The sequence below is a fragment of the Pseudonaja textilis genome, chromosome 2, assembly GCF_049901715.1.
Source record: "Pseudonaja textilis isolate UNSWEBS1 chromosome 2, rPseTex1.2, whole genome shotgun sequence".
Lineage (NCBI taxonomy): Eukaryota > Metazoa > Chordata > Lepidosauria > Squamata > Elapidae > Pseudonaja > Pseudonaja textilis.
The window spans coordinates 141,363,057-141,385,114 of record NC_141991.1 but is presented as its reverse complement, the minus strand read 5'-3'; the positions used below and the strand labels follow the sequence as shown (position 1 = coordinate 141,385,114).

Here is a 22,058-nt window from a genome sequence, read left to right as displayed (position 1 = left end):
AGCAAAATACTGTGGCCATAATATATTTAGATTTCAGCAAGGCATTCGACAAAGTAGACCACAACCTACTTCTTAGTAAGCTAGAAAAAAGTGAAATAGATAGCACCACCACTAGATGGACTCGCAACTGGCTGGCAAAGCATACTCAATGAGTAGTCCTTAATGGGTCTAAGTCTACATGGAGGGAAGTAAGCAGTGGGGTGCCACAAGGTTCCATCTTAAGCCCAGTACTCTTCAATATCTTCATTAATGACTTAGATGAGGGAATAGAAGGGGAACTTACCAAATTTGCAGATGATACTAAGCTGGCAGGAATAGCTAACACCAAAGAAGATGGGCTCAAGAGCCAGATGGATCTTGACAGACTAGAACACTGGGCCGTATCTAACAAAGTGAAATTCAGTGTAGAGAAAAGTAAAGTCCTACACTTAGGCAAGAAAAACCAAAAGTACACATATAGACTGGGTGAAACCAGGCTCAATAGCAGTAACTGTGAGAGGGATCTCGGAGTCTTAGTGGACAACGAGCTAAATATGAGCCAGCAGCCACCAAAAAAGCTAATGCAATCCTAAATTGTATTAATAGAGGGATACAATCAAGATCAAGGGAAGTACTAATACCACTCTATAAAGCCTTAGTAAGACCGCACCTAGAGTACTGCATCCAGTTTTGGTCACCACATTATAAAAAGGATGTTGAGACTCTAGAAAAAGTACAGAGAAGAGCAACCAGGATGATTAGGGGACTGGAGGCTAAAACATACAATGAATGGTTACAGGAACTGGGCTTGGCTAGTCTAGTAAAGAGAAGGACCAGGGGAGACATGATAGTGGTCTTCCAATATTTGAGGGGCTGCCACAGGGAGGAAGGGGTCAAGCTATTTTCTAAAGCTCCTATAGGCCAGACAAGGAATAATGGACGGAAACTGGACAAGGAGATATTTAACCTGGAAATAAGGAGAAACTTTCTGACAGTGAGAACAATCAACCCATGGAACAGCTTGCCCTTGGAAGTTGTGGGAGCACCATCACTTGAAACTTTCCAGAAGAGATTGGACTGCCATTTGTCAGAAATGGTGTAGGGTCTCCCGCTTGGGCGGGAGGTTGGACTAGATGACCTACAAGGTTCCTTCCAACTCTGATTATCTGTTAAATCTGGAGCCAACCAACCAGCCCTTGCATGCAGAGTGTTCCAATGGAACTCAATTCAGTGTGACCTCAGCTTCTCATTGTGTCCCTGAGAATTGCTGCAGATTGCACCATCTTTTTGTACCTATGAGCTGATTCTACCAACAGGACAGGTGATGACATATAAGGGGAAATATCTTCATTCACTTTGTGTCTGTTTCCCAATAGCCTAGTCTTATTTAGAATAGAATAGAACAGAAATAACAGAGTTGGAAGAGACCTTGGAAATCTTCTAGCCCAGCCCGCTGCTTAGGCAGGAAATCCTACACCACTTCAGACAAATGGTTATCCAGCATGTTTTTAAAACGTCCAGTGTTGGAGCATTCATAGCTTCAGTAGGCAAGTTGTTCCACTGATTAATTGTTCTAACTGTAAGGAAATTTCTCCTTAGTTCTAAGTTGCTTCTCTCCTTCATTAGTTTCTACCCATTGCTTCTTGTCTTGCCCTCTGGGGCTTTGGAGAATAGCTTGACTCCCACAAACAAATGTCTGTGTTTAACAGACTCTACAGTCATGGAATTTCCTGTGGTCTCCTATCCAAATATTTTCCTTAGCTTTTCTAGATTAGCTAAGGTCAGCTAAATACTCTCAAACAATAGTTTCTGAAGGTGAGTAGCTGAAATGAGAACATAGAATCATAGTGCTGGAAGGGAGAAACTTCCAGTTTGGTCTTTTTCGGTGATGGACCAAAATCTGCGATCGTGCATGGTTTCGATCCGTGCTTGCCACCAGAGTGCCCCAATCCTTTGGATTCGGGGCTAAAGCCACCACATAGAGGTGGTGAAGAGGGGGGAGACCACCAGCGGAGTTGAGGGGAGCCGCATCTCTCCTCCTTGGCTGGCCATTACTCCCTTTCCCAAAGGCGGTTGTAGCGGTGGTCAGAAATGGCCACCTCAAAGAGGAACCCAACTGGACAAGGTTGAGCAGGAGGGAAGACAAAGAGGAAAGCTTGACAGACCGGGCTAAACAAAGACAACATTTATGCAAGGTACCCTGGAATTAAAAATATTATGAGTGTTTTCCTAAAAGAAGATTTTAAGCGGTGGAGAAGAGAGGGGAAAAGGGGGGGGAAAATCCTTCCTTTCTCATATTGACAGTTACAATCAGCTATGAATATTAAAAAGAAGAAACTTAAGTAAGACATTTGTGTTAATTTACTTTGACACTAACAAGCAATTTAAAGCTGGAATTAAAGTGTCAAAGGGAAATAAAAGTTTCTTTCTTGGATACTTTAAAGCCTTTCAAAGAAGGAAAGTGGAGGAAAAAAGAAAGGGTTGAGCTTGGAACAACAGAGCATGCCACCAGGAAACAAAAGGGATTAACAGTGAAACTTTTAAAAAGACTTCCAAAGGATACATTGGAACTGAAACTTTGCTAAAAGATAACAGAGCCCCCAGAAAGGAAAAGTTGAAGAAAGAAGCAAGACAAAACAGTTTTGGATTACTTGGTGATTTTTAGAACTTTCGATTTTTAGAGGCTTGAATTAAAATCAGTTGGATGGTTGTTTAAAAGTCCTTAAAATGGCAATACTGCTTGAGGGTTTAAAAATGGAACTTAAAAAAATAAGAGTACCAAAAGAGAGGAGGATCCTTTGGCTTCATATTTCAACATTTAGAAATGGAGATTTTGAACTATGAAAAACAACAAGGAATGCTTGAAGAACAAGAAGGCTTGGACAAAGAAGCCATCTTTAATTATCAAACAATGCAATGTGGGCTAAAATGGGGAAAGGAGAAAAAAGGAGTTAAAAATTCAAGATTTGAGGAAATAACTAAAAAGGGAATAGTTTGAAAAGTAAATACAATAGTAGGAAGAAGCAGAAGAGATGATTACAGAAGGGAGAATTAGAGAGAGGGGGGGACGGAAAGGGTTGTGAGAAAAAGAGGGGAAAGATAAAAAGGAAAAGAAGTTACAATGGACAGAAACAGGAAATAAAGAAATAGGGGAAATGTACAAGGATTAAAGGAATTGGCTTATTTAAAATACATAGAGATAATGGTTAAAAATTTAAATTAAAAGAGAGGATTCTGCAAGGGTACAAGAGATGGTGTTATTACAGTAGAAATAGTAATGATCTAGAAAATACGAAATATAGGCAATTGAAGTGAAAGACAAAACTGGTATTGTTATGTAATGGTATGTTCACTAATAATCAAGTGTAATAAAAAGTGAAAGGGAATAAAAGTAAAGAAGTGGAAGGAATGAAAATATTTTAATTGTTTTTTTTAAAATAAAAGCTTTATTTAAGTTTTCACAAAACATACAAATACAAATAAAATATCTTTTTTTTTGAGAAGCGTGGCCCTGGGTTATCACTGAGACATAAACTCAATACATATTTATCTTATACATTCTAATCCATATCTTATAACTATTTTTGCAATTTTTTCAATAGCTTTTCCCTTTCTTTACTTCCCATAGCCTTATTTTAAAATATCTCATTCCTTTCTTAATTCAATTACATATCTTTTTCTAATTTTTAAAATCTTTCTAATCAATGTTTTTATACTTTCGCCTGTCCTGTTTACAATTTCATATTATCTTTTCACATAAAACAAAATTTCCCCTGTAATTACTAGACTGGAGTATAACACCTTTGTATCTTTTTTCAAATCTTATTTAAAAATTTAAGTTACACCTTTACAGTTATAACATTCATTTTCTAACCTCTATTTTATAACACATACCTATTTTCAATCAAATTCTGCTTGGTACATTTACCATCCCCAGGCTGGTGCTTTCGGCTTCGTGCCAGTGCAGGCAGTGTGATATATATATATATATATATATATATATATATATATATATATATATATCTGTGTATATATGTATAACAATAGTAAATGGAATAATTATTCTATTCAAGTACAGCTCTGCCATTAATATTAATAACACATACCTATTATATTATCTTTTATATTTCTATTTCTTTTAACAAACATTACCTAGTAATATGAGTTGTCTTTCACTTTAATCATCTATATTTCATATTTTACTTATTACTGTCTTTAAATAAAAAAACCAAACAATAGTTATTAACAGTAGTCAATAAAGTTATTATTCTTATTCAAGTTCATCTTGTCAACTGATAAAAATCTTCCATGTTTCTTTTCAGTTTTTTTAAACGTTCTTTTTAAACCATTGAGAGCCTTATTCTCTTTACAAATATTCCACTATACATCAATAGAAATTTTTTCTATCACTTTAATTATCTAACATATTTTCTAAGCCTTTTCTATTTCTAATATAACAATGCTATCCCATGCACCCTTGCAGAATCCTCTCCTTAAGTTAAATTTTAACCATTGTCTCTGTGTCTTTTAAATAGGTTTATACCTTTAGTTCTTGTACATTTTCCCTGTACCTCTATATCTTGTTTCCGTCTTTTGTAGCTTCTTTTTCTTTCCCTCTTCCCTCTCTTCTTCTCCCTCCCCTTTTTATTCCCTTTTCTATCTGATTCTCCCTTCTGTGATCCTCCCTTCTGCTTCTTCCTGATATTATGATTACTTTTCAAATTACTATTTTTTGGGGTTGTTGCTTCAATGTTTAAGTTTTTAACTCCCTTTCCCCCCTTTCCCTTTTTTACCCCGCTTAAAATTGCTTGGTCATTAAAGATGGCTTCTTTGTTGTCCTGCCCTTCTTGTTCTGCCAGTGTTTCTTGTTGTTTTTCATAGTTCAAGATCTCCATTTTTAAAAATTGAAATATGAAGCCAAAAGATCCTCTTCCGTCTTGTGCTTCTTCTTTAAAATATTTTAATTGTTTTTAATGTCTTATAATTTATAAAATATGATTGAAAAGAAATGTGAAGATTTATAATGAAATCAATATCAGTTGCTAGGATGAACTTGAATGGAATAATCATTTTATTCATTATTTTATAAATATTTTCTTTTCTTAGAATTATGTGTGTATTTTTAAGGGAAAGTACCAAGTGGAATTCAATTGAAAAGAGGTATATGATATAAAATAGATATTAGAAATTGAACATCGTAATTGTATAATGTATAAATTAAATTTTTAATGAGATTTGAAAGGATAATTATAAGATTTAAAGGTGACACACTCTATTTGGTAATTACAGGGGAAACCTTGCTTTTTAAAGCCTGAAAGGGGAGGGAAATATTTTTTTTTTCCTTTCCTTTTCAGAATGATGATAGATAAAGAATATATGAAATTGTAAACAGGGCAGACAAAAGTATGATTAGAAAGATATAGAAATTTAGAAAAAGATATGTAATTGAATTTGAAAGGAATGAGATAATTATAAAATAAGGTTGAGGAAAATAAGGGAAGGGAATAATTAGAGAGAAATTGATAAAATGGTGACAAGATATGAAATTGAATATATAAGATGAATATGTAACTGAGATTATGTCTGTATGGAGATGTGATGACCTGGATTCATGCTGGTCTCCAAAAAAGATATTTCTTTTCCCATTATGTTTTGTGAAAACCCAAATAAAACTTTTACCGAAAAAAAGAAAGAAAAAAAAGAATCATAGTGCTAGAAGGGGTCTTGGAGATTTTCTAGTACAACTCCCTGCTCAAGGCAGGAGACTGTATGAAATAGTTGTCCATTGTATTCTTTAAAACTTCCAGCAATAGAGCGCTCACAACTCCAGGAATTAAGCATTGACAATGCTTACTTATGGATCAGACTGGGACTCAATAAAAGCAATTCCTTTTCCACATACCTCATACATAGGAAAGCTGCCCCCAGGCTGTGTGTGGCTTCTCACCTTTGAGGGCTTCCAAAATTAGAGAAGGAAAATTGATGGACATTTAAAAAAAATCCACTAATTTCCCCCTTTTATGTACATGTTTTTCCTGTGTGAAAAGTAATAGTTTTCCTCTTTTCTGCTAAAAGTACTTAAATTACTTCTTTAGAAAAAAAAAAACCTTTCCCAATACATTTAGTAAGACATCAACCCCGCTTCCGGTGTGTCCTGATCTCTCCCTCAGCAACCTGTTTTTGAAAAAAATGTTATTTCCCCCCATCTGATGGATCTTGGACCTATGATCCAAGATGCTTGTGATGTCTCTGATTTAGCATCTTAACAAAGTGATTCCCAAACTTGAGTAAATTAGCCCAAATTTGCTCAATCACAACAGGAAAGTTTAAATAAGAACTTTCTAATAAGTGGTGAAAAGGCTTTTTTTGGATAGGTGGCTTTGGGGTAACAAAAGAAAAGGTCTGGGTAGCAAAGAAAGCTCTGCTCAAAGAACTGAAAGGTTGCTGTCTACAATCTTTTTCCATGTTAAGATTCAAAGCAATGCTTGTTGGGAAAGAAAGGATATTCAAACTCTTGTCTGTAGAGGTGGATGGAGATTGCTGATTGAAATTGCTGGAAGTTGATTGCTGGTGTCTTGTGTGATTTCATAGATAGCGAATGTGTGTGCTGGGAATGTGTCCTATCCTGATGAGTTCCTTGATTTGCTAATGTGTGAGATTAGATGGAGATGTTGACTTACACTTGTCCAAAAGAGGTTTCCAGAGATGATGTCTTTCCTTCTTGTGTGGTCCAAACCTACAAACTTACATGGTGTCACAAACTAACTCATAGTTGATACATACCTTGGCCTTTTACAGTCCAAGAAACAATGTGTTTCTTGACTTTCATTTGTATAATTGGAGTGTAGAATCGCACAGGAAGCAACCAGGATCACTAAAACATGACATGCTGTGCTAGGTTTTGTATTAGAATGCCATTGAATACCAGCTGTTACAGTTTATAAGTTATGGCTTAGCTTGTAGCCTGTTGTACAAAGTCAACTGGGGCTTATTCAATAACACACAGTTTAGTAAATAGGTCTTAATACAATGCTTGAACCCTGATCATTTTAACTTTAACTCATCTTCTTCCCTTGTGGTTGTAATTACTATTGGGCAAATATAAGGTATAACTGGTGATTTTTTGGGGGGTAGTTTAAGTTTAATATTTTCACATTGTTTTGTATTGATGTATAATGACATAGCAATAGCAAGAACATTTATATTATGCCCAATGGCATTAAATTTATCTCCCATATATAATGATTTCAGGGATAGTTTCCAGACTTTCCAGACCTTAGTATTTGGTTCCTCCAGGTTGCAGGAAACAATTGCTTAGAAAATTTACATGGATAATTTGATTTAGCTACATAATTGCCAGATAATCTAGAGCTACCAATATAGTACTGTTTCCATGTTAAATTGAGATCTTAGTCTAACAAAAGTGTAGTGCTGCTTTGGCGATCATGATGTGAGGGCTGCAGTCTTTCCTTCCAAATTGCTTTCTAGACATTCTGCTTCAAGGCTCAGGGCCGATTTGAGGCAGTTTTGGGTGTGCTCGGTCTGGGCTTTTCACAGATATAAAAGCTGTCGGATGAGCAGATGTAATCATTCCATTCACCATTAATCCAAACTTGGCCACAGTCCTCTTCACGACCCTGGTAAGTGTTGGGTTCACCTTCCTTCCAATTCCTGAGATAGAAGCAAGAGATGATGCATGTTTTTCTATCTCAAATAGTCAAAAATAATCTCAAGTTCAATTAACATATCTCTGCAGCCATCAAGCTATGGTTTCCTAAACATTTTACTGATAAATGTTTCTAAATGAAAGCTGAAATTCCTCATCAGTCTCACAACAAAATAGATTGCCTAAATCAAGGGTCTTCAAACTTGGCAAGTGTAAGACTTGTAGACTTCAACTCCCAGAATTCCCGAGCTAACATGACTGGAGGAAGAATTCTGGGAGTGGAAGTTCACATGTTTTAAAGCTGTCAAGTTTGAAGACCCCTGACCTAAATGGAATAGACCCCAAATCACCTTCCCTGGAAATAAATGTGGCTTATTTTAGAGCATGTGATTATAGGACTACAAGTCTAAAGGATGTCACGGGGCTTTATGTTGCTATGAGTGATTGCTGGTTGAGTTCACACATCATGTTAAGCCAACATAAAATCATTTTTATAGCTTGGTATGATGTTTGAAGCCAGTCTTTCACTTTTTCTGCTTGTCAGAATTTCAAAGACATTGGAAAAAAAACCTGGAGTTGAAGGTGAGTTTCTACTTCATGATGGGTAAGCAAGTGGTAGCCATTCAGTTGGTGATGAACCGCAGTTCCCAATCTATCCCTCAACCTTGACAGCTGGGAGGGGAAGTTCAGCAACAGTTGAAAAGCCACATGTTCCCCAACTCTGCTAACAACAACAACAGCAACAACAACAACAACAAATATTCATTGCTCACTGAAAGCCGGTTCTGTAATTACTGCCATCCAACCATTTCCACTCTCCTTCTGTAAATTGGTCATGGAGACCGATCCAAAAACGTTCATTTCTGGTCCGAGTCTGTATGAAATTCTGCAAGTGACAAGAAATATGAAATGTCATTTGGAATAAAAATGCTGGAGAATATTTCCTTTGTAACCATAAAAGAGAAGAAAGGAGAAAAATGGGGGTTGAGTTGGATTAGGGCGGAGCTGGCATCGTGACGATACAGCATGCGATCTTGGAGGTCTGAGATCGCTGCCGATATCTTTGCTCCTGGACGGTCCAAGTGGATCTAAACCGTCCTGAAGAGACAGTGAATGTAAAGAGCGCATCCTGTTGATCCCAGGGATACTGCAAAGTCCCTGGTAGATCCAGGAGAAGCTCTTTTTGCCAGCGGCAAAGAGGCAGCCATTAAAGCTGCTGAAGTTGGGACAGCTCCGAAATGAAAGAGAACGGAAAGAGAGAGTGTTCTGGTTTGGTGAGAACTTTTTCTTTATTTTAAGATTTGAAAGGACACCCTAAGGAAAAGAAAGAATCTGTAAAAGTTTTGACAGAATTGATTAAGCGGCGATTTTAAACAGGAATGTCAAAGTAATTTTTTTTTTTTTTTCATTGCTGGATTTTCTACACATGATCTTATATTTTGAAACTGGACTGGGTTTTTTCTCTTCTTTTTATCTATTCTTTTCTCTTTTTTGACTTTATAATATTTTAAGCCAGAGACTCCCTTTTAGTTATTTTTTAAAAAAAATCTTTTTCTTTTTTTAATTAATTCTTATTATATTTTACTTGGAAAAGGAGGGGGAAAGTGAAAGCTAAGAAACTTTGTAACACTGCCAACTAGAGGCTTGGAAATATTCTATCTCTCTTTTGACCAGACAAAGCTGAGAAAGAACTGAGACTTCTTTTCAAGGACTTTGAGCCTGTTTGATAAGATAGAGGGAAGAGCATGGGAGAGTATATTGCAGGTGCTCTTCTGGGTTTCTATCAACAGAGAGTTATAACAAGAGCCTTGGATAATTAAACAAAGTGCAGTGTGCTCTTTTTAATTTTTCTAAGCTGTGCTACCCCTCCTCATCAGTTTACTTTTTTGTAATAGCTATTTGTATTTTTGGCTCTTTGGAACTTGTCTTTGTTTTTTTTCTTGTCTTTGGAAGTTAAATTTCTACGCTTGCTTTTTATTTTAAAGGAAAAGTTTTAGTATTAATGTTTCCCTTCTTTTTTCTTTTTTAAGGGAGTAGCTTTTCTCTCTCTCTCCCTTTCTGGTATTTTTGTCTTTCCATCTACCTTCCATATTGATTTTTTCTTTTTTTCTTTTTGGTTTATTTTTATGCATCCTTTTATATTTGAGACCTCTTAATTGGATTAAGGTGTTGAAGAACCTGAAGAATTTTTCCTTTCTTTTTTTAACCTTTTATTCTTCACTTTTTCACCTTTTTAAGGATTTTACAACTTTTTTCTTTTTTGTGTGTGTTTATGGTCTTTTCCTTAAAAAAATCATTTTTGAATTTTTATTGTTATCTAACCAATCGATTGGATTAAGGTATACAAGAACCTGAAGAATTTTTTTTCTTTTTTATTATTATTACTATTTGCCTTCTTTTTTCCTACTATTTTTATTTGGAACTGCAATTGGTTATTTCACAATTGGATTAAGGTCTAGAAGAACCTGAAGATTTTGAATTGCTCAAAATGAGTAGGAAATTAATAGCTCCTGGTCCCTCAACTTCTACTTCTTCCTCTCCACCATCTGGAGGACAATGTTCAATACAGACAATGTTAAGGCAAGAAAAAGAACAAGAAAAAGTGACCTTACAGATGATTATGCAAGGAATTCAAAATATTCAAACAAGATCAGAGAATATTGAAAAGAGAATAGAGAACATTGAACAAAGAACAGACAATATTGAACAAAGAACAGGGAAAACCGATGTAAAAGTGGAGAACATCCAACAAATGATGATGAAGTGTTATGATTGGAAGGATCGATCCTGTTGGGAGTTTTGACTCTGATGACTGTTAGATCATGGATTGACGTCAGAACCAGGAAACTTTAATCTGAAGGGCAAGCCAGTTAATTAGCACGTTGCCTTAATGGGTATAAAAGGACACAGCTGAGCTGGTGCATTTCGCCAGGAACAAAATAACTATTTTGAATGAGGACGTTACAGCAAAGAGCTCTCTGTTTGTTTGAATTTTGAAGGGGAGTCCTAACAGTTTCTTTCTGCCAGCCATTATCTTGTTATTTCTTTCAGTTTGATTTGATTATGAAACGGCTGCTTTCTGTTTTGTTTGTTTGAATTTCGAAGGGGAGTCCTAACAGTTTCTGCCAGCCGTTATCTTGTTACTTCCTTCAGTTTGATTTGATTGTGAAACGGCTGCTTTCTGTTTGTTCGTTTGAATTTCCAAGAGGAGACATAACAATGAAGTATGATGAGAGACTCCAAAAAATTGAAGAAGAAGATAAACAAAGAGACAAGATTGGAGGCATTGACAACAGATTAACTGTGGTTGAACAAGATAAAAGTGGTATGCTGAGATGGGAGATGGACAGATCAGAATTTTATCTTAGATTCCAAAACATAGAGGAAGAAAAAGGACAAAATCTAGCTGAGATAATGATAGAAATATTGGCGGAAGCTTTGGAAATTACTGAAGAGAAGATGATGGATGGAATAGATGAGGTTTATCAAGTCTTCACAAGATATGCGATGAGAAATAGCTTACCAAGAGAAGTTCACATCAGATTTACAAAGAAAGCCATTAAAATGCAAATATTGCAAGTGGCAAGAGAGAAAACATTGAAATACAAAGATAAGGAGATTGTGGTCTTGAAACAAATACCCAGAAGAGTGAGAGAGATGAGAAGAGAATACCAATTCTTGACCAAATTGTTACTTAAAAAAGAGGTGAATTATAGATGGCTGATTCCAGAAGGTTTAATGTTTACATGGATAAAACAGAGATATAGAATTGATTCAATTGAGAAAGCTGAATCATTTTACACAGAATTTTTCAGAGGGGAGGAAGAGGCAGAAAAAGAAATTTCACTAATTGAATTCCAAGAGGACTCCCAAATGACGACTGAAAAAGAAGAAGGTGTAGTAGGTGGAAAAGAGGAAGCCAAAGAACAACGTGAACCAAGATCCACAAGAGCTGTCAAACCTAATTACAAAATATAACTATGGGAGAGAAAAAATTGATTACAATTGATATAAATGGACTTAACTCAGCTGTTAAAAGAAGGAAAATCTTTCATAAATTAGAGAAATTAAAATTTGATATAATCTGTCTACAAAAGTACATATTAAAAAACAATATGAACAATTGTTGATACAGCCAAAATTAGGGAAAATATTCACTTCCTTGACACAATGTAAGAAAAGAGGAGTGGTTTTATATATTAAAGAGACCATCTCAGCGAAATTGATTCATATTGATGACGAGGGAAGAATATTAATGGTGGAAATAATGGACAATAATACGAAAACACTCCTAATTGCAATGTATGCCTCGAATGACAATCAATAAGAATTCTATAAAAATTACATATGAAAATAGTTGAACTGGACTATGTTAATATAGTTGTGATGGGAAATTTTAATGGAATTGTAGACAATAAACTGGACTACACAACACAGAAAACAATAAAGCAAAATAGACTCTCCCTAAATCTTTTTTAAAAATTGGTAGATGAGATAAACTTAAAAGATACATGGAGAGAAAGAAATGCTAAAACTAAACAATACACCTTCTACTCAAATAGACACTTATCATGGTCCAGAATAGATATGATATGGATGTCAACAGAATTGTTAACTAATATTCAAGAAATAAATATTGAAACAAGTACTTGGGCAGATCACAATCCAATGACAATTAAATGGAAAGGACAAAGAAGAAGATCTAGATGGACATTAAATAATACTATTTTAAAGGGAAAAGACTTCACACAGTGGATGGAGAAAGAATTGGCCTTTTTCTTTGGAGAAAACAAAAAAGAAGATACATCAATCCAGAATGTATGGGATACAATGAAGGCATATGCCAGAGGCTTGATCATAGACTATACAAGGAAAAGAAATACTATGAAAAGATTAGCCTCTAAGGCATTAGAAGATGAGTATAAAGGACTTGAAAAAGAGCTACAGAAAATGCCATAGAGAAAGGACATTAAGCTAAAAATGGATATAACCAAACATAAAATGGGTCTAATAGAAGAAGAAGAATTAGCGCAAAAAATTAGAGGTGCTAAACAGAACTACTTTGAAGATGCAAATAAACCAGGTAGATGGTTAGCATATAAATTGAGAAAGGAGAAAGAATCAAGGAAAATATTGCAATTAATAAATGACCAAGGCCAAGTTTGCTATGGTAGTAAAAAGAAGAAGGAAATTATTCGAGATTATTATGGGAAACTATACACACAAGAGAATATTGATGAGGAAAGAGTTAAACAGTATTTACAGAATGCTAATTTACCCCAGATACCTAAAGAGATTGAAACAATGTTAGAAAACAATATAACAATGATGGAGTTAACTGAAGGACTTAAGAAACAAAATAATGGAAAGGCACCAGGCCCAGATGGACTTCTGGCAGAATTTTACAAAACATTACAAGAATCATTGAATTTTCCATTGCTAGAAGTTATGAATGAAGTTAGGTTAAAGAAGAGGATATCTAAATCATGGTCAGAAGCTTATATCATACTTGTTCCAAAAGAGGAGGCCAATCCATTACAAATTAAATTTCCCTACTAAATGCAGATTATAAAATCTTTTCTTCAATATTGGCAGAAAGACTTAAAAAAATATTTAAATAATTTTATTCATCCTGACCAAAATGGATTTCTGCCAAAGAGATAAACCAAAGACAATATGAGAGTAATCTTGGACACTTTGGAATACTACAAGGCACATCCCGAAAAACAAATGGCTTTGATATTTCTAGATGCACAGAAGGCATTTGATAATGTGAATTGGCGATTCATGTTATTACTGCTGGAACAGATAGGCTTTGCTAGAAAATTTATTCAAGCAATAGAAGCTATATATCATAAGCAGACGGCAAAGGTAATGATAGAGGGAGAACTGACGGAATCTATCAATATAAGAAAAGGAACAAGACAAGGGTGCCCACTATCACCTCTGTTGTGTTAACTTTGGAAGTGCTAAATAGAAATATTAGAGATGAAAAGAATATAAAAGGGATGAAAATTAAAAAGGAAGAATTTAAGTTGCAAGCATTTGCAGATGATCTGGTTTTTATCTTAGAAGACCCACTAGAAACAGCATCAAAATTGATAGAAAAGATAGAGACATATGGAAAGGTGGCTAGTTTGAAAATAAATAAAGATAAGACAAAGATCTTGACAAAGAATATGCTATCAAGACAAAAGGAAGAATTAGCAGACCTATTGAAAATTCAGGTCACAAATAACATCAAGTACTTGGGGATATACCTGACAGCAAGATGCAGTACACTAAAAGAGAATAATTATATTAAACTTAAACAGCAGATAGCACTAGATTTGGCGAAATGGGAAAATTTACAACTGTCATTAATAGGGAGAATTTCAACAATCAAGATGAATATATTACCCAGAATTTTATATTTGTTTCAAACAATTCCAATTAGGCTTGGAAAAGACTACTTTGAAGATTTAAATAAAATTGTGTTGAAATATATATGGCAAGGTAAGAAAGCGAGAATAACATTAAAACTTTTGCAAGATGCTAGAATTAGAGGAGGATCTGGTTTGCCTAATTGAGAGTTGTATTATCAAGCTACAAATCTGATGTGGGTTAAGGAATGGATAACAGTTTTAAGAAATACTGGATTGTTGACATTAGAAGGACATGATGTGTTGTTGGGGTGGCATGCTTTTTTTATGGTATAAAGGAACTAAAACACAGGGGTACTTTAGAAGACATTATATATGGTAGTCTCTGTGGTTAAATTGGGAGAAGATTAAAAGATAATGTTATTTGAAAATTCCAGTTTGGCTATTGACTATTGAAGCATTTTCTTAATCCTATAATATACAAAAAGGAACAAAGAGTTAGATATGGTGAAATATTGAATGAAAAGGGCGAACTTAAATCTATACAAAAACTAGAGGAACAAGGTATAAAGATGAATTGGTTTTCACATGCGCAAATACATTCAAGGTATGATAAAGATTCTAAAACAGAAGGTTTCTATGATAAACTGACTGACTTAGATAAGATTTTGACAGGTACTGATGAAAAGGTGATTAAAAATTGTATGGATATTTATTAGAAATTAAACTAGAAGAACAAGTTAAAGAAACTATGATTGCTTGGGGGAAGAATTTTGGATATGGATTGATCTTGAGAAATGGCAAAAATTGTGGTCTCAAAATTATAAAATGACAATCTCAACAGCATATAAAGAAAATTTGTATAGGATGTTTTACAGGTGGCACTTTCCCCTGACAAGAATAGCAAGAATGTTCAAGAATAAATCCGAAAAATGTTGGAAATGTCATCAGATACCTGGCTCATATTACCATATGTGTTGGACTTGTGCAGATGCTAAAAAATACTGGACTAAAATCCACACGTGGTTGGAAAAAATGACAAAAAGCATATAGATTTGAAACCAGAAATATTTTTATTGGGAATTTTACCTGAAATATATAGTAAAGACTTGAAATACCTGATTGTAAATGTATTAACAGCGGCTAGGATTGTATTTGCTAAAAACTGGAAAAATGAGAAAATACCATCACAGGAGGAAATCATTAAGAAAATACTGGAATGTGCTGAAATGAGTAGATTGACATTTGAAATTAGAGGACAAGATGATAAACAATTTTATAAAATTTGGGATCTATTCTATCAGCGGTTAGACAATAAAATATAGTAATGAAATATGTATACTTTTAGAAAATAATAAATATATAAAGATGCATTCTTTTCTAATTATATCTACAAAACGATTCTAGGATAGATCAGGGACAATGACACGAATTGTTATAAAACAAATTAAGTAAAGTATGATCATTTTGGAAAACATGAATGAATAAAAGTATAGTCAAATGATTGATTAATAACGATATTAATGTATTTAATATATTGGTGGAAAATACGAGATTATATACAATGTAATTATAATTGAAGACTATGAAATGGAAGCACAAAACAATTTGTAAACCAACCGGCACACTGTATGTACATATATGGAAGATGATTTGATGTTTTTATGTTTTGTTTGTTTATGTTTGTTTTAAAAACCAATAAAAATTAAAAATAAATCGGGGTTGAGTTACTTCTTATTGTTGATCAGGAATCTGATGAATTTGATGATTGCTCAGAGGTTAAGATGGCAAGGCTAAAGTTCAGGCCTCAGCCATCCTTTGAGGCCAAGGAAAGTTTCACAGGAAACAACCAGACTTTGGATTAGGCATGTGACCAAAACCACAAAAGGTGTGCTTGACTATTTTTATAATTTCTATATTTCTATAGGTTATCTACTGTGTGCCAGCTTTCTCTTTAAGTGAAAACAAAGAAATGTATAAATATCTGCCTCACACTGTGTTCAAGGTTCCTCCACCTTTAGGAAGAGCTATGTTTATTCAGCTGAATAAAGATATCTGACTTATTAAAACAAACCCAGACTCAGTCTTTAATTTTTTTATTGAGTCACACCTGTGAACCTGCATAACATTATAAACTCTAGGAGTGAATGCCATCTGAACCAGAGCAAGGCACCCAAGATAGGAAAGAAATGATACTTTTCAGCTTTAGCTTTATTTAGCTTATTTTGTCCTGGGAAGAAAGTTTACATCCAATTTGTAGGTGTCCCATCTTACCTGTTTCGCAAGACTATCAATGACGGCCAACTGTGACTGTTTGCTTTCACAATCTACCTTGGCCGCATGCCAGGGAATTGTCTTCAGAGAGAAGAAGTAGCACTTTCCACCAAAATATTCCCATTGTCTGGTGTCAGCACCACATGGGAACACTGAGCAACAGGAGGAAAAAAATAAAGTCAAAAATTGATACTGGCTTGGCTTGACAATGCATGCAAGATCAAGAAGACTGTTCTGATGATAAGGACTGATAAAAGCAAACTGCACAGACAAAACTAGATATGTCCCTATACTAAAGTAGTATTGTTTCTTGACCTGCAACAAAATTGTCAAAAAAAGAAAAAAAAGAACCCAGAGCAGAATTGTCCCATGAAGTAGAGACCAGAAAAGGAAATAGAGAAACTTACAGTGAAAGTCGTGGCCATAGTGATCTTTTGAAAAATTGACTGTCATCTGATTGAGTTCGGATGAAATTGTTGAGACTAAGATTGTAAAGGAAGGGAAAGAAATGCATGTTAGAAATCTTGCAATGTCACTCTTTATAGCAAGAGTCTTCAAACCTGGCAAGATTAAGACTTGTGGACTTCAACTCCCAGAATTCCTGAGCTAACATGACTGGAGGAGGAATTCTGGGAGTTGAAGTCCACAAGTCTTAAAGCTGTCAAGTTTGAAGACCCCCTACTTTATAGTAAGAACAGAATTTCTAATCAGAAGGGCAGATGACACCTATCTCAGAAGTTGCCCTTGTAGAACTGTTTCATTCTGCTCACCACAGAATTTTTGCCACTAATGGCCCTTTGGAATCTTCCTGGAAGAGAAGGCAAGCAGATAAAGCCCACCTCAGAGTCTGTTCCAGTTGGACTGCCCAACATCATTGGGGCAATGGTTTCAATGTTTCAGTGGAAACAATCTCCAAAGTTCTACTTAACTATGATTTTATTAATGAAATTGGTGCACCTTACACACTGTTTTGATAAGACTTTTTCCTGAAAGGTGGCATTGATCCACAATAATATATAAGAATAGAAGTGTTCAGGAATGAAGGATACAATCCTATACTGTGTTGTATAGTATTGTTCTCCAATAGATATTATATACAAGTGTGCTAACAAAGAGCAGCGGGAATGGCATTGGAGAATAAGAAGGAAATGTCATTGTGCCAGGGAAACTCAGTTTTTAATTATTAAATTCTACCAAATGACAATACAAAACTAAACGAGAACAACTGTTGGCAAATTCTCTGCAGGATTAAAGCTGTATTTACACTGCAGATATGTGTTATATGCCAGGTTTCATATATCCCCAGACTGCCTGATCTGACTGTGCTGGCTGGAGCAAACTAAGAATTAAAATCCAATATAAATGGAAGACTCTAGAATAGATCGCGGGTGTCCAACTCGCAGCCCACGGTCCAGATGCATCATGGGGTGGCCATGCCCACCCCCGTTTTAGCAAAGGGAAAAAAAGTTGCAATATATCACGTGACAACAAAATGACGCCGTTTGACACTCCTGCTCTAGACTGAGGAAGACTGATAGGTAAAAACTGTAGATTCCATGCCTGAGTTTCCTCAAAATATCTTCATTCCCATCTCAGTTAACCAGAGAGTCCTAAAGAGTCTATAAAAACCAGGAGGCTGCTTACAGGTAGGCTTTGACTTACAACGATTCACTTAGTGTTTGTTTGAAGTTGCAATGGCACTGAAAAAAAGTGATTTATAACTGGTCCTCACACTCACAACCACTTCCATGATCATGTGATCAAAATTTGGACACTTGGTGACCAGCATTGGAATTACAACGGTTGCAGCATCCTAGGATTATGTGATCACCATCTGTGACCTTCCCAGCCAGTTTCCGACAAGCAAAGTCAATGGGAGATCCTGGATTCACTTAACAGCCACATTATTAATTTAACTGCAATGATTTACTTGACCATAGCAAAAAAGATCATAAAATCAGGTGTGAAGCCAGTACCTTGCTTAGTAATGGAAAATCTGGATCCAATTATACTGATAAGTCAAGGACTAACTGTATTAAGAAGCCTTCCTGAAATCAATTGGAGTACAATTCCCAAGATCTCTAGATTGTGTTGGTTAGTAGAGATGGGAGCAGGGAGCATCACACAGCTGGAAGATACAATGTTGAGAAAGGCTGTTCTAGCTCAATGCTGCAGATTTATCCAGGGCTCCTTTTACACATAATTTATCACAAAGATCTTCCATCTTGCTTTAGAGTCAATATTCCTCTGGCCATTTGAACCCAAAATCAAAGAGGAAAAACTGGAAATCTGCTCTGAGTTTCTCAGCTTTCCTCAGAAATTCCCTCTTTTATTACATGAAATATTGCAAAACATAAAAGAGGAAAACATACCTTTGGAGAAGGTCACCACATAGCCAATGAGAATTAGCAAATAAGAGATACCCAGTAGCGCATAAATGGGATAGTATGATCTCGGGATCAGGTTTCTTCCTCCTTTATGTGAAAGGAGAGAGGGAAAATGTAGAAATGTTATGCAATTAATGAGTAGGAATTTCTCTGGATGTTCCTTATAGCAAAAAAAGAGAAATGGCCTAAGCTATGTGCTTTCTCAGTCACCTTATGTTTATTTCAACAATTTGGAGAATGAAGCTTTCATTAATAAATGGTTTACAGACCTTGTTTTGTGGGGGACTGGATTCTATTCAAGTCTTCTCATTTATTTTTAGAATGGGGAACCTTTTTTCGGTTAAGAGGCTTATTTTTAATAGCATGCTGGAAATTGTATTCCAAACTCTTGGTATACAGGAAAAGCAAGTGGAAATTAAGTGTAATTTGATACATGTTCTTGATTTTTTAAAATAATTATCACATGGGGGGCAGAAAGTATTTCAAATTCAAACTTGTTTCAATTTCAAACTGAGTTCAAGACTTATTTTCTCTTTATTCGTTTTTTGGGAGGTGATCTATAATTAAAAAGCTGTTTTGATCTGTAATATAAACACAAAATAATTTTAAAGCTGTCCTTCCCCCATGATCAGTAATTTATAGATGAAAATTAAACAGGTTTGCAAATGATGCTTCATGTTGTATCATGTGAGTTTTTAAAAATAAAGTTTCATTTTGTTTACTTTTTGTGAGATTGATTCATCTCTTATGATTGGTAAGACAGAAACTCAGGGGAATTGTCTATGACAGCGTTTCTCCACCTTGGCAGCTTTCACATCAGTGACCTTCACTCCCAGAATTCCCCAGACAGCCATTCTACGTAGAGAATTCTAGGAATTGAACTTTGCACATCTGAAAACTGCCACGATTGAGAAACTTCACCATAAACAATTCCCCTGATTTTCTGCCAGGGATTATGATAGCCCATGGACTGAATACATAGCAACTTGTTGACAAAGCATCCACATCTGAACATCATTTACTTAAGTCATTCTAGGGTCTCACTGGCATCAGGCCAAGACAGGATTAACTTAAGGGCTTTGCAATATGTGTCTGAGAAAGATTGTATGTGTATGTATATGTGTGTTTAAATAACCTTCTCTAGAACTTTATAACAAGTTCATTTTGCAACACTACCCTAAAAATTGAGGCGGTTGGATATGGTGGTTAAGACACCAGGCTACAAACCAGGAGACTATGAGTTCTAGTCATGTGTGTTATGCATAATGTCAGCTAGAGATCCTTGTGCTAGTCACCCTCTGTCAGCTTTGTGAAGCAGGCAAGAGCAAATCACTTCCAAAACCACACTAAGAAAACTGCAGGAATTGGTTCAGGTGGTTGTCAAGAGTCAGCTTGACACACATTTAAGCCACCCTGAAAGATAAACTGAAATGAAAGTCAACAGGTCATCTTTCCATGGCAAAATATGAAAGTCACAGTCCAAAAGTCCAGCTCCCTATTCAGCTCTGCTGAATCTTGCAGTGTTTTGGAAATGTGCATAAAGCTGCAACCTAATCAGTCCCATTTGTCCTAATGGTAAGTAAATAAATGCTTTATTGACTGTCCTGCTGGAATTTGCATAGGAGGAAATATGGGCCTCATTCTATTGCCAGGGTCTTCAAATTTGCCAGCTTTAAGACTTGTGGACTTCAACTCCCAGAATTTTTGAGCTAACATGACTGGAGGAGGAATTCTGGAAGTTGAAGACCACAAGTCTTAAAACTGTCAAGTTTGAAGACCCATGTTCTATAGTAATATGTTTTTAGCTAGATTTTTTCCGCGGGGTATGACTAGTCTACAAAAAACCTTTCAAACAATTAGCAATTTGACCAATGGCTTTTAAAAAGCAAAAGTCTTTTATTGAGACTGACTGCTAAGCGCCTTCCTCCTTTTTACAGTTTTAGTGAATTAGGGAAGTGTTTGCCTCTGAATGTTATCTTGTGGTTTAGGATTCAACCATTCCTTTAGTCTCTTTTGCCTAAGTAATAGTTCCTGTGTAGCTTTGTCAAGGTAACCTTATTTACTCTATACCAATATTCCCCAACCTTAGCAACTTTGCAAAGTGTGGACTTCAGCTCCCAATATTCTCTAGCCAGCAATGTGTACACATTTTAAGATTGTCAAGGTTGAGAAAGAGTTGTTGATACACACAATGTCAGCAATGCTACAGAAAAGCAACACGGCCCCATTTCATCCCCCTGAATTTCTCTGATGTGGTATTTACAACAGTTTCTTCCTATTAGAGCTAATTGATCAGGTCAGTGTAGACTAGAGGAGGGAGTCCTGAGTGCCAAATCATACTGGGTGGGATCGGGAGTTGAGAGGAGCAAAATTTGAAAATGTATTTCCATCCCCACACTGTCCAAATTCTTGATGCAGTTTGGAATTGGGTCTAAACATGTCATTAAAAAAACCATTCGTGCTACTGCTTGAATGCTGTCACGGTGTCACCCCTCATTTTTCTTCAGCTATTTCTAGCTACAGCACCTATTTGTTATTTTCTGGCAAATCGATAAAAAGTTTAGATAAGTGAGAATTTGGAAGTCTCATTTCAAGCAACTTGTTTATTTATTTGAAACCTGGTTGCCTTCAAAGGAAAAAAAAAAGACATGGGATTATGTGGAAAAACAAATTAATGAAGGAACACTGAACATAAAATATGAGACATCATATCAAGCATGAAAATCACCTGAAATATGGAGCATCAGAGAACTTTAAAAGTCGAAGTGGAAAGATCTTTTACCCACTGCTGAAAAGGCAACTGAAATTTTCACTCTGGTTGCCACTCACCACACTCTTGAGTCATCTGGAAAAGAGGCTTCAAAAAGCTGATCTTAGGGAAGCCAAGTTGATACGAAGGCAAAGGATCCTCTAGGATAAATGTCTATCTCAGTTAGAAAGCCACTACATCCTGAATGGAAAGATAAATTGATACCTTTATACGTCCGGAAATTATCTGCAAATTTTTCTTCATCCATCTTGGAAAGCTGTGCACCTTTTGCGTTATTTGGAAATACTTCCCCAAATAGGGACTTTGTGGTTTTGCTGGAATTGCTCTACAGAATAAATAAATAATAGTTAAATATTAGCTCAGGATGATTCTTAACTTTCCTGCCCTTCTGCCCATCTCTTTTTAGAATATAGCTACCTTTCAAAACTTACTCCTTGCACAAAAATCACAATGTCTCCTATATATGATGAATGGGAGAATTAAAAGAGTTCTGCTAATATCATCAGGTTTTCCTTAATTATATAAAAGGCCTATTCTTTGTTCTCATCCACCTAATTATAACTTTATAAGAACAAGACCATGAATAATACTGTTAAGTTTGAGCAATGAGAGGCTGAACC

At 35.5% G+C, this 22,058-nt stretch overlaps 1 protein-coding gene across 1 annotated transcript; it reads right to left on the bottom strand.

Annotated features, from left to right (window-relative positions):
• Window positions 1-6,866: 6,866 nt before the first annotated feature.
• Window positions 6,867-21,730, bottom strand: LOC113444905 (hepatic lectin-like). Its single transcript, XM_026713846.2, has 6 exons — window positions 21,643-21,730; window positions 18,654-18,755; window positions 16,689-16,763; window positions 16,282-16,433; window positions 8,419-8,531; window positions 6,867-7,650 (listed from the first exon to the last, which is right to left on the bottom strand). The coding sequence occupies exons 1-6, from the start codon at window positions 21,683-21,685 to the stop codon at window positions 7,485-7,487; spliced, it is 651 nt and encodes a 216-aa protein (XP_026569631.1). The 5' UTR covers window positions 21,686-21,730; the 3' UTR covers window positions 6,867-7,484.
• Between the last annotated feature and the right edge of the window lie 328 nt (window positions 21,731-22,058).

Excerpts from the sequence above, each read along its gene's own strand:
- LOC113444905 (XM_026713846.2), bottom strand. The coding sequence starts at position 21,685 with ATGGATGAAGAAAAATTTGCAGATAATTTCCGGACGTATAAAG. Across the intron at positions 18,756-21,642 it reads TAATTTCCGGACGTATAAAG|GAGGAAGAAACCTGATCCCG; the intron begins GTATCAATTTAT and ends TTTCACATAAAG. Across the intron at positions 16,764-18,653 it reads TGTGGTGACCTTCTCCAAAG|TCTCAACAATTTCATCCGAA; the intron begins GTATGTTTTCCT and ends TTACAATCTTAG.